This window comes from Argentina anserina, chromosome 3 (assembly GCF_933775445.1).
Source record: "Argentina anserina chromosome 3, drPotAnse1.1, whole genome shotgun sequence".
NCBI lineage: Eukaryota > Viridiplantae > Streptophyta > Magnoliopsida > Rosales > Rosaceae > Argentina > Argentina anserina.
The window spans coordinates 21436907-21451012 of NC_065874.1; the positions used below are offsets into that span (position 1 = coordinate 21436907).

General features: G+C 38.8%; 1 protein-coding gene across 1 annotated transcript; it reads right to left on the bottom strand.

Moving 5' to 3' along the window:
- Window positions 1-11180: 11180 nt before the first annotated feature.
- On the bottom strand, window positions 11181-11720 carry LOC126788790 (uncharacterized). Its single transcript, XM_050514801.1, has one exon. It carries the CDS (start codon window positions 11718-11720, stop codon window positions 11445-11447), a length of 276 nt encoding a protein of 91 aa, XP_050370758.1. The 3' UTR covers window positions 11181-11444.
- Window positions 11721-14106: the final 2386 nt, after the last annotated feature.

A 14106-nucleotide genomic window follows, 5' to 3' on the forward strand; every position in this document is an offset into this window, starting at 1 on the left:
TCCTCATCTCTGCTTCCGAAACCTTCTGAGAACAAGAGATGTGAACTCTTCTTTTGATAAGCTCAAACCCGGATAAAATTTAGGCTGACAGATGGAGACTCAGTATATAACTTCGATAAAGAGATGGAATCATGCAGTATGCTTCTATAGAAATGGAGCCCCATCTCAAATCATTTCTGCATCTCTCGGCAAGGTTTCGGTGTTTCAGTGCTACTGTGCAACTTCTGAGGTATGGAAACGAATGTTTGCCACCTTGAACTTTGGCAATTGATTAATCAATATGCTTTGTCCCAGTTGATTTGTGTCTTCACAGTAGGTACTTCACCGTTTGGACTTTCAACTTCAATCAAGTTTAACATTCAAATCCCCAATTTCCCACCGTGTAACATATCTGCTTTGTTTTGAGTATGTCACATCTTGGTCTTCACTCTCTATTTCATTCTTCAATTAAACTCTGAGTTTTCCATTTTCTTGTGTGCAGCTACCACCACTTACTCTTGTCAATATTGCATACCACATTTGAACCTTAAACTCACGGTCTTCTTATATTGTATGCAGCTTTGTCTTCAATCTTCACCGCTTTAACTTCTTGTGAGTGTAGTCTCTGATTGGCTTCTCTGCAAACTTCTTTATACACCTTGTTGCAAGCTTGTAAACATCTTCCCTTTGTTTTATAGACATCATTTATTTTCAAAGGAAACAGGACTTGAGTCATTTGAAAACAAGACTTGGCTCGTAAGTAGGAGGTGAGCCTACTTTTCTATTCTTCATCTTGAATACTCACATCTATATCACTACAGGAAAAGTGACTTTTTACGACACGGTATTCATGACGCGCATTTTATGCCCGCCGTAATCGATATCATTCACGACGTGCAATCGAAAGGTGATGGTTGCTCGATTACTCGACATCAATATTTAACCCTGTAAGCATCGTAAGTAGTATAAAGCAAGAGGGTATCGTTCACAAACCGGGGATCCAGCCAGGGCTTAGGATCACATCAATTAAAACGAATTCATAAAGATATAAAAGAGTTTGATATAGGTTCGGTATCAAAGATAAAAACAGAAAATAAAACCTAAATTAATATATACATGTGATCAACCAACCAACACATAATACATCACCAAAACAATTCATACAAAGGTAACAAAAACAAGTTCTAATTCTCCTTTAAGAGTCATGCCGAGACACTATCATGAATAACTAAGGTTGGATCATGTAATTAGGGTCCTAAGCAGTAATCTAAACACATAGACACTTAACACATTCGATTCTTCCCACGCGGTCTTAATCGAAATCTAACATACTTATCCTACCATGAAATTCCAAAGCCACGCATATTGAATTCATTAAGCATATCACCTACTTAACCAACAATCATGCAATTTGAAAAATCACATAGAAAAGATAAACATGTTCATAGCATAAGTCATAAATCCAACAACCTATATATCATGCTACAAGCGTATACATAACATATAGATACTTTCGAAATCATTCAAGACATATCACGGCAGAAACCAAGATTCATAAAACTAAAACATGAAATCACAACTTTATATAAATTGAATCAAGTAACTATCTCATAGACAAAATCGAAACAAGATTACACTACACAAATCGCAAGCTCATCCAAGAACAAGAAAAACCAAAACCCGAAATAGACATATAGAGAATCATGGTTACACTTTATAAATCAAGCGATCCTATAAGGTATAGCCGTGGCTTCTAAGGGGATGGAACCTCTTCACAAGTGTGCTTGAAGGCTATTAATTGGGGAATGGTGGAATCGGTTTTAGGATTTCTTGGAAGGGTGAGAGATGGATTCGGCATATTGCTATGGCTTGTGTTTGTGTGCAAGGTTGATGATGCCCTGAATGGAGAGGCCGAGCCTCTATATATAGGAGTCTAGGAAGCCCTCTTGCCGTCCTATAAGGAAGTAGAATCCAATTGGGAAACTGAAATCCTCTTTGTTATGGATTTTGATTCATGTACTCCATATCCAACTTGATGTAGGAAACCAAGTCCAATAGGGAAACATATATGGGCTGCACGGCATCTCTCCATGTTCAACTAGGAATAGCTAGGCCGGCCTCTTCTTCTCCTTCTTCAACTCGGACATGATTTCCTTGTCTCACTAGGAATGCATCTCGACATCTCTTCTTCCTTTCCAAATATGATTTGTCTTTCCTGAAAAGAATTCGACGATTAAGGAATAGGAAAAAATGAAAATAGGGAAGTAGAGTCCTAGTCGAGTAAGGAATCCTAGCTCAATAAGGATTTGTAACACTTAGCACAATTTCATCATCAAATCATCTAAATTCGGCATAGCTCTACTTAGAACATAGAAATGACAAATATGAACCTAAAACAACTAAATAAGAAGTAACAAAACATAAAAATAGGGTATATAAACATTAAGAACGTCACACTTTGTGCTTCTATCAGAAACATGCCATGAATTTTTAAAAATTACATTTTTTTAACGTGGTGCACTAAATGCACGCCATAATTTGGTCATTGTTTTAGCCCAAAAATTTTGGTATAATTTAAATTTTTGTTCCAAATGAAATTTAAAAGAGTTATTCAACAGAGCAGGAGTGAGAGATCAACCCAAACCTCTAGAATATAGATAATCTCTCTCTCTCTCAAATCTCAATACTAAAATGATCACCGCCCAACGCCCAATGCCGAAGCCGACGTCGACTCGAGGATAGTGATTCTTCTAGTGGAGTACGGTGATAAGTACCATAGCGATGTAAGCTCGCCGATGTCGTAAGCCCTTTTTCGATTGATTTTAAAATCCTAACTCCAATCAATCAATGAATTGCTGTGGATTTCTAGGTATAAACATGATAAAGGCGAGGAGATATTCATCGGGAAGCAAGGATTAAAGAAAAAGCTCTTTGAGGATTCAAGGCGATATCTTCGAAACCATCGACACATGTAAGCTTCACAAACCTCTATTCTCATCCACTTTCCTTAACATACTTCAATTTTTTATTTCGATGATTACGCATTGCTATTTGGTTTCAGGATCATCGCAAAATTACTTCGGTATATCTTGATTATCAAATTTAGGATGATTCCTGCTTATTCTTTCTTGTTTCACAGAGATTGAGTGTGTTTTGCTCACAATGTTAAGATTAGACTTGAAATTTGTAGTGAAAATTATATTAGAAGTGACTAAATCGAAGTTCTAACTGTTAGGATTGTTTTATTAGATTGTAGTTTGGGGTTGATTTGGATTGTAAATTTGTGATGCAAATGAGTAATTTGACAAAGGAAGAGTTTGTACAAATTCTGCGTTTCTGGAAAAGGTTCACAAATGTAAGGGTACGTATGAGTAATGCAGATTTTTTGGTTATTTTCTTTGTTGGTTATATGCAAAACTATTGCTTACTTTTGTGTGGAGTTGATGGTTGCTCATAAGATATGATGAGTCATGGCTGGTGATCATTGATCACTGTGAGTAATATAACAATGATATGACCAACTTACAACAGAGAAAAGATACAAAAGTGATACCGTCACTTGTATTAATCTAACTACAATGGTGTGAATCCTGGCCAGTAATTACATTTTTTTCAGGTTGCTACTCTTTCTACACTCAGATTGGAGTACAAAGTACAATCAACACTGAAAGAGGGTACTATGGTTGAAGACAATAGGAAAACTACTGCTGGACACAAGTGAGAATAAAGGCTTAGGTACAGTAACCATCTCTTTCTTTATATTTCTAAAGTATTATTCTGGTTCTTGAATGATTGGTGATATACCTTTAATGTTTATAAAATATATGCTTTTATATTTCTAAATCATTATACTGGTTCCTTAATCTCATTTTGATAATTGTGTTATGTACTGATATATCTTTTTTTACTTGTGTGCTAATATATTTGTCTATGATTAGTAAACTTTACTGCTAATATAATTGGCCAAATCCTTCTCAGTAACCCGGCGGTGCGATTGAGGTAGTTGTAACTTGGCATATTGCTTTTTGTTTCTCTTATGTGTTTGTACTAGCTAATAAGGTATGACAATTTGAATTAGGATGGTTGATCAAAGAAAACCTGATAGAGGATTTGGATGTGTATTGCAGAATGTATTGAGTCTTTTGATACTAAATCATTTGATTAGTTATACATGGTATTCTGTCTTCCTCTCTCCATATTTTAATTTTGTGGTTAATAGTAGGAACCAATTCATGTTATATAAGATGCAATGTATTGTATAATTGGAACACAAGTTCCATACCCTACAAACTGATTGTTAAATGGTCTTGTATAAGAAATAGTTTGAAGTAGATGTTTAGATATTTAGTGACATCTAACTATTCCTCTATATAATTTTTAGATTTGCAGTCCGCTCTATCCAACCTAACAACTCAGGAGAAGGAGCAAGCTCGTATTACTGTATGTTTCCGTATGATTATGAGTTTGCTTTTGGATATGGATTTCTCTGTTATGTGTAGTTGTATTGATGATGATGAGGATCATGTTGATTGTGATTTTGATTTGACTTTTTTAGTGCATAAAGTCGGTTAGGGGTCAATCGAGTTGGTTTGGCTCTTTATTTATGGCAACAAATTAAGTACATGTGTTTGGTTTGGTCAATAGGTTGAAATATGAAATGCAGATTTTTTTTTGTAGATTAAGATCAATGTGTATTATTATCATATATATTATTGGGACTTTTGATTTTGCAAGTGAGTACGTGAGACTTATGGTTTTACATGATAATGCAGAAAAGCACATCCTCGAAGGTGAGAAGTCATTTTTGATGCAAGGTGTAAGAACCTAGTACTCTTCCATTTAATTCCCATTGATAAATACATGATGTTTGTATAGTAATGTAAGAAGAACCTCATACCTTTCTTTAAACTTGTAAAGGGTATTAACACCTATTTGGGAGCGGCTCTGATAGTTGATTGTTTGGAATGTATCAGCAAAATGTAATTACTACTTCACGAGTTGCATATGCTGCCTTGTTTCTAGCACCAATGGTGTGAATGATTCTTTATTTATTATTTTACTTCCCTACCATAGGTATGTGCTCATATAAAGTATTTTTCTTTAAATGGTATGCCAGATTGCCACTTGTGACCCGCTTTGCAAACTTTCTAGAGTATAATTGCAAGTGTTTGTGCAGAGGTGCTTGTGCTGCTCATGCAAGTTCTCTCTACATATAACATTTACTTTTGTTTTCACCCATCTCCCAACATCCATATATTTGTTAGGATAAACCGAGGCTACTCATTTCAGTTTGCAATATTTTAGTTATTGTTTCAGGATGAAATAATTGTGTATTATTGAATGATATGGGGGCCTATATGTAAGCATTACAAAACCACAATCCCGTAAGATTCGGAGTCCTAATCTATTACGGAAATGCTAATCTATCTCCTAACAGGAAACCTATTAGGCTAAGACACACACAAGGGTAGAATAGTAATTCTCCCGGAACACTCCTCCTTGTGTCGCATGCCTAGGTTGCATGGTGCACACATCGTTGCCTCGGTAAAAACCTTGTCAAGCAAAATAAAAACCTCTTGGGTAAAAACAAAAGCTTGATCAAAGGGAAAAAGAGCACAACGCACCGTCTACATTTGATAGCATCATGTGAGGTAGACTCCCCCTGATTAGTGCCATAATCATTGAGTACAAAGAACAACGTATACAACGTTCATTACATGCTTCTCAAACGTAGTCTTGAGCTAATAATTAATCATTAATCTAGCCGCATATCCTTAGATCATTCATGCTATACTTAGCCAAACTTAGATCTTAGGAAACAAGATTGCATAACAACTCAAAACAAGAGTTTGCAATGAAAATCAGATTCTAGGATAGAATGACCTTCACTCACGTAAACGGCCATAACTTCTTCGTCAAAATAGGTATCAGCGAACCGTAAAATATTCTGAAAAGTAGACACCCGTGGCTTTCCAGTGACATAAGGTTTACAACCTAATCCGATCGGAGCAGTTCACAATGCTCTGTCGAAGTTGACTGACTTGCAAATTTTCGGACATAACTGTCCTACTTTGCTAAAACAACCAAAACTCACTCAATATGATAGCTATGAACGAATGGTTGGTCTCCCTGTAAAGTAGACACATAGGCCTTTCCAACGGTACTAATTTCACAATATTTCATTGAGAGAGATGTCCTTTAGGTCTCGTTGAAGTTGACCTACGAAACTGGACAGATTCTAATTTGTCACATTCAATGTGTCTTTCACAAAGGAATGGGGTAATTGACCAATGAAGGACTGATTTTAGTCCAAGATGGAACCGTACGTATCCTTTACGCTACCAGTGTGGATTGTTGCACCAAGGCGTACGTTGATGTTGCTAGAGCTGCTGGCGGCGTTGGTGTGGATATGATTTGTGTTAGTTCACTAAGTGTAGAACTAAACCCATGTCAATGGAGCAATGCAAGTCTAATGACGATACTGTAGACACATGAAATTTAATGAAGTAAATTATCTTCGTTAAATAATTAAATCGACCAAGAGCCCGACAAAATTGCACACGTGGCCAAAAGTCAACAATGTTGGCGCGGATCCGAATAAAACTCGTGTCAGCATATAAATGGATGATCGTAATTGAAGCTACGTAATTCTGACTTAAATCGGAAAATTGAATGTCATTGATGATTTGAAATGGTAATCGGACATTTGATTAAATTAATAAATTCCTTAACGGTTATAATTAAATCAATTATTTTTTGTTTAATTTAGTTATGAGAATAATTAATTTTAAATTAATCGGAAAATACATATTGTTTTAATTATACAATTAAAGAAATTTATTATTTTAGTGTCATTAAAATATTCTATAAAATAGAAACTTTGGCACTATAAATACCCCTTTCAACATGAGGATTTTGAGACATGAGAAGAAGAGGAGAAATCACTTGAGCAAGATCACTCTCGACAAATCCCGAAGTCTCTCAAATCCACGAAGATCATCAAATCCACGAAGAATCGTCAAGCCACCAAATCGCTTGTTCTTCATCAAATCCAAATCCAAACTCAAGTCAACGAAGAATCATCAAGCGGCCAAATCGCTCGTTCTTCATCAAATCCAAATCCAAACTCAAGTCCACGAAGAATCATCAAGCGGCCAAATCGCTCGTTCTTCATCAAATCCAAATCCAAATCAAACTCAAATTCTCAAGATCAAGTGCATGTCACCCTTGAGCCAAGTCATATACAGAGATAGAATCAGAGGAATTCACAAAGATTATAACCCCGCGCTTGATATTCAATAAATCACATTTTATTTGTACACGTGTCTGCATTCTCTTATTGGTTTTCAGATTATCGTTCTACAAATTGGCACGCCCAGTGGGACATTTTTGGCCTCTCATCTCCTTCTCCGAAGAAATCTTTCGTTTGTGCGATGGCTTCCAAAAACAACCCAGCCGTTCCACCGAAAAAATCCAAGTCCACAACCGCGAGGTCAAACGGAGAGGCCGAACCGGTGAAGAAATCCAAACGAGCATTCTCCAAATCAAAGAGTGAACCAATTGCCCTTGTAACTCGGAGCGTGGCTAGAGCTCAACCCACAACATTTCTGGCGCTTGCTAGCAAGCCTCGTCAACCAGTCATCACCTTGGAGAGCTTGGGAGCAATAAAGCATGCCTTTCAAAGTGGGAAGAAGCAAGTGTCAAAGGAGAAGGAACCAAAGGAGAAATCTCCTCTATCCGTTCATGGTGATGGCCCTATCCTGGAAGACGTTTTCTCTGATGACGAATCAAGCATGGCATCATACCATAGAAGTCCCAAAGAAGATGGCAATAACTTTCATTCTATGGCATATGAATCCTCTTTTGACAATGCGCAGGTCTTGGTGACAGGGGCATCCACAATCGAGGAGCAACTCTCCAATCTGATGGAGATGGTTGAAAAGTTTACTTGAACGGTTGAAGAAAAGGATGTGCAAATCGCTGAGCTCTATAGCAAGTTGGAAGATCATAATGATGAGAACTCCACCAAAGGGTCGCCTAGCAGGAGGAAAGTAAATGAAAAGGGAGAAACATCCAAGAACGATGACGACTCGCTTGGTTCCTTGTCACTCCAGCAATTGCAAGACATCATCACCAACTCAATTCGGACTCAATATGGAGGTCCTTCTCGTGATTCCATCACTTACTCCAAACCTTACACAGAGAGGATCGACAGCTTAAGGATGCCGCTAGGGTATCAGCCACCAAACTTCCAACAATTTGAAGGTAAAGGGAACCCAAAGCAACATGTCGCCCACTTTGTGGAGACTTGCAGTAACGCCGGGACAGAAGGCGATCACCTTGTGAAGCAGTTTGTTCGCTTGTTGAAGGGAAATGCCTTCGAATGGTATACAGACTTAGAGCCAGAGTATGTTGACAGTTGGGACCAAATGGAGCGCGAGTTCCTTAATCGATTCTATAGTATAAGGCGAACGGTGAGCATGATGGAGCTAACTAACACGAAGTAACAGAAGGATGAACCCGCGATCGGTTACATCAATAGATGGCGCTCACTTAGCCTTGATTGCAAGGATCGACTGTCAGAGGTGTCAGCCGTTGAAATGTGCATCCAAGGCATGCACTTTGATTTGTTATACATCTTGCAAGGAATCAAGCCTCGTTCTTTCGAAGAGTTGGCTACTCGAGCCCACGACATGGAGCTAAGCTTGGCAAGTCATAAAGGAAAGAATGAGTCCCTGGTTGACCAACGAACATATAAAGTTTTCGGAAGCAGATTTGACGAGGTTGTGAAGAAGCCTTCCAAAGAATCAATGGTCATCAATACTGCACCATTTAAGATCTCTACGCGGGATAAGAAGGAGTTCAATAAGGTGGAACCTCCTCGAACTTACGATAGGTGTAAACGCATGTTGAATGAGATGGAGCGAAAGACGTACCCATTCACAGACTCTGATGTGGCAGGCATGTTAGAGGATCTGCTCGAAAATAAGATAATAGATCTTCAGGAGTGCAAGCGTCCAGAAGAAATGCATTGAGTCAACGATCCGAAGTATTGCAAATATCATCGCCTCGTTAGTCACCCTATAGAGAAATGCTTTGTTCTCAAGGATTTGATCATGAATCTCACCAAGCAAGGGAGGATTGAGCTGGACGTTGGCGATGTTGCTGAAGTCAGTTGCACTACCGTAACATTCGGGTCGTTCGAGCCAGTTCCACTCTATTTTCACCCAATAAAAGCATCGTCTCATTTCACTAAGGAGGCGTGCGAACATAAGGAACGACAAATAAGCAAGAAGAAAACGACTTGTAGTCAAGCGGAGAGCAAAGAAATCCGAAGTCTTATCCCGTTGCGCATGAGGAGGCAGTGTGTGTTGGAAGTGAATTGCACGGATCAACTCAAAGTGAAGCGACATACCATCATATTCACTGGCCAAAAAGGAGATACCAACCTCGGTAATGGCGATGAGGATAACATTATCCAAACCTCTTATCATATCGCTTTGCAAGAAGGTCTCACGAATGAAGAAAATGTCAAGTTGCGCCTGGAAGAGTTAGAAGCTTTGGACGAGAAGAGGCTTGACGCACAACAACACCTGGAATGCTACCAAGCTCGGATGTCACATGCTTTCAACAAAGGTGTTCGGCCACGGTCATTTCAAGTTGATGATTTAGTCATTGCTGTTCGAACACCCATCATTATGACGCACAAGTCTGGGTCCAAATTCAAGTCAAAGTGGGATGTTCCTTACGTCGTCAGAGAAGTTTACACCAATGGAGCTTACGAAATTGTGGCGGAAGACGGTTTGAGGATCGGTCCCATCAACGGCAAGTTCTTGAAGAAGTATTATGCTTGAAAGTAAAAGAAAATGCTCCAAGTCTGCACGAGCCTAAACTGCACAAGACACCAAAAAAAAAAGAAAGTATGTCCAAGTGTTCACGAGCCTAAACTGCACAAGACACCAAAAAAAAGAAAGTATGCTCCAAGTCTGCACGAGCCTAAACTGCACAAGACACCAAAAAAAAAAAAAAGTATGCTCCAAGTCTGCACGAGCCTAAACTGCACAAGACACCAAAAAAAAAGTATGCTCCAAGTTTGCACGAGCCTAAACTGCACAAGACACTAAAAAAAAATATGCTCCAAGTCTGCACTAGCCTAAACTGCATAAGACAAAAAAAATGCTCCACGCCTGCATGAGCTTAAGCTGCACGACAAAAAAACCCTTGAAGCTACTCCGACGTTCTTCAAAACTGGCTCTCAGTTCTGGAATCTCTCAGATTTTGCACTTCTTCTTTGACTTGAAGCTGCTCCGACGTTCTTCAAAACCGGCTCGTAACTTCTTTCCCTCTTCAATCTCTGTTGCAGTCAGTTCTGGAATCTCTCGGATTTGGCACTTCTTCTTTGACTTGAAGCCGCTATGACATTCTACAAATCTTCTGTTCTAGATCAACAAGTCTTGCATCGTGAAGAAAACTCTTAAAAGCCGCTATGGTGAATGTGATGCGTAAAGCCTAACACGCTTTTGTTAACTGGTGTCAAGTCTATGAATTGAGAGCAGTTAAGTGATTAGGTCTTTTAAGTTCTTCAAACTCTTGAAAGCCGTCATGGTGAATGTGATGCGTAAAGCCTAAAACGCTTTTATTGAGTGTTGTCAAGTCTATGAAATGAGAGCAGTCAAGCGATTAGGTCTTTTACGTTCTTCAAACTCTTGAAAGCCGCCATGGTGAATGTGATGCGTAAAGCCTAACACGCTTTTGTTGACTGCTGTCAAGTCTATGAAATGGGAGCAGTTAAGCGGTTAGGTCGTTTACATTCTTCAAACCCGCCGAAAATCAACGCGGTTCGAAAGCAGATGGCTAGATCAACCGTGACTCTCAAATTTGTTTTCAAAATCCTACAAAAAAAGGTCAAAATAAGAATGTGAAAAAAAAAAAAACTGGAGCTGAGCCAATACTATAGCGGAACCGGCAATGTAGCGGACGGGTACTGTAGCAGACAGCATCTTCTTTCTCATTTTCTCCCTCTTTCTTGCCCCACTTCCGAAAATTGCTCCACCTTTTCTTCTCTCCCACTCCCGAAAATTATACTCCACCTTTTCTTCTCTCCCACTCCCGAAAATTACTCCACCTTTTCTTCTCTCCTTTTCCTTTTGTCTCTTCTTTTCCCTTTATCTCTTCTTTTCCCTCTTTCCCTCCTTTTATCTCTTCTTTTCCCTCTTTCCCTCAATAAGATATATGCTAAATACTTTCCATCACCAGCTCCAGCACGCTCAACATTTCAAGTAGCAGCATTGCCATTGGATGCCAAGATTGAAATTGAGTGCATTGCATCACTGTAACTGTCAGCTTGTTGGTAGGAGCGTTGATGATATTATAATAATGTAGGAGTTGCCATCCTTGAACGTTGAGTTTGGCTGGCTTATTCCCTCACTTGCACAACTGAAAAGCAAAATAGTTTGATGCGTAATTCATTTTAAAATTCCTTGCATTGCCACCACCTTGGTCTCAACTTCAACTGGCGCAACTGGAGCTTCTGCTTCTGCTGCGGGCTCAGGAGCATATGGTTGCTCCACTACTGCTTCTGCTGCCACTTCTGCTTCTAGTGTTGTTTCTTTTAGTGCTTCGGTGGTTTCAGTTTCCAGGGCAGGTGGTGCAGCCACTGGCTCTTCTGTTTTGTTGACCTCGACTGGATTTGTCTCAGTCTCTTGAAATGTTGTTGCTGGTACAACCTCAACGCTGGCCATTTCTGGAGAAAAGGGCGGTGAAATTAAATGGAGAAGTGAGAGAAGATCGAGTTTGATGCTGCTCCTGATTCGTACCTCAGCTTGCAAAAGTCTCTTGCTATGATTGAAGTACTGCCTGATTATGCTCGAGTCATTGATGATGGAATTTACAGGGTGATCTTAGTGAATGAGGTCAATGAGCTGGGGGAGACAGCATTATTCACGGTGGCAGATAGAGGCCATCTGGAGCTGGTCAAGGAGTTGACCCCGGCAGCTAGTTCTCTGGAGCCAAACAAGGAGAAGGAGGAACTCAACAAGGGGAGGTTGATCGTTCTGGCAAAACCGAATCCAGACCTTGCTGGACTAAAATAGAAATTATTGCCATCAGAGGGTCTTAATGAGTTACATCGATATACCATGAAAAAAAAAGAGAGAAGGATACCCGAGGAGCCATATGAGGAACAATGGAGTTGTGCTCTATGTCAAATGACTGTAACAAGTGAGAAAACACGTGAAGGTCATCTAAATGGCAGGAAGAATGATGCCGCAAGCTCACAAATAGGGGCCAAAGAAAGGTATTTGCTTGACTCTAACAAAACCGGTGATGTTTCAGACAAGAAGGATACAAGTATTTATAAGCATAAAGGAGAAAAAGGGAGGTAGGAAAAGAGAATAAAAGTGAAGGGTTCACATGGTGGGCATGGGAGGAAAATGAAGATGTTTTCTTGTCGGATACTTTCGGTGGTAAGCCAACATAAAAAACCAAAGACCACTTTGCTAATTTGGAAGATTCAAGAGGCGTCTCTAAATGGTTTTGAATACCGAAAGTAATCACGGTGCCAAATTTTTCTGATGGACACGTGGTGAGGGCAAAACTCTGGGTATACCTGATCATAAGTTTCTTCTGATCACATGTAGCAACTCCACAAATTCTCAAGATCAAGTACATACTTCAAGCTGCGCTTCCGGCACGTGACGACGACATGTCTGCAGCTCGACTTGAAGTAGGGGCATTTGTAGACACATGAAATTTAATGAAGTAAATTATCTTCGTTAAATAATTAAATCGACCAAGAGCCCGACAAAATTGCACACGTGGCCAAAAGTCAACAAAGTTGGCGCGGATCCTAATAAAACTCGTGTCAGCACATAAATGGATGATCGTAATTGAAGCTACGTAATTCCGACTTAAATCGGAAAATTGAATGTCATTGACGATTCGAAATTGTAATCGGACATTTGATTAAATTAATAAATTTCTTAACGGTTATAATTAAATCAATTATTTTCTGTTTAATTTAATTATGAGAATAACTAATTTTAAATTAATCGGAAAATACATATTGATTTAATTATACAATTAAAGAAATTTATTATTTTAGTGTCATTAAAATATTCTACAAAATAGAAACTTTGGCACTATAAATATCCCTTTCAACATGAAGATTTTGAGACTTGAGAAGAAGAGGAGAAATCACTTGAGCAAGATCACTCTCGACAAATTCCGAAGTCTCTCAAATCCACGAAAATCATCAAGTCCACGAAGATCATCAAATCCACAAAGAATCGTCAAGCTACAAAATCGCTCGTTCTTCATCAAATCCAAATCCAAATCAAACTCAAATTCTCAAGATCAAGTGCACGTCACCCTTGAGCCAAGTCATATACAGAGATAGAATCAGAGGAGTTCACAAATATTGTAACCGCGCACTTGATATTTAATAAATCACATTTTATTTGTACACGTGTCTGCATTCTCTTATTGGTTTTCAGATTATCGTTCTACAGATGCACAGGCGCATAGTTAATCACATCATAATGAAAGCAATAGTTTCCCAAAAACACTTACATATATGAATCTATTGCTCATTGAATCTCTTCATCATCTATACTTAGACTGAATAGAGAATCAAGAATTAGCTTTCATATGAACACATATGGGTATGAGTTCTTGCAACCGATTGTACTACGTTCTCTCGAACGTCGCAATCTGATTACATAAGTTCTCTGTGGTCTGGAGGCATTTAAAGTCCCTCAGGCACTCTCATATCTGCGTCAAGATCCCTTTACAGATATTCTATGACCACTATCATATGCTGAAAATCAGTTTTCATAGACACTACTACTGATCAAGTAGCGGAAAGCAATTATGTCCATAACGAGAGAATATAACTCATCATAGTCAATACTAGGATAATGAGACAAAATTTGCGCCATAAGTCCTGCATATATCGCATGACTTCATCTTTCTCATTACACTTACGAACAACGACCAACATAACAAGTCTAGTTCAACCTGTATTGATTATTTCCACTTCGGTTAAGTTGCTCATCGTTGATACTTTACAACGGAATAAGAGCATAAGCGAATACATCATCAATCATGGGAGATCAATTGACACGACCC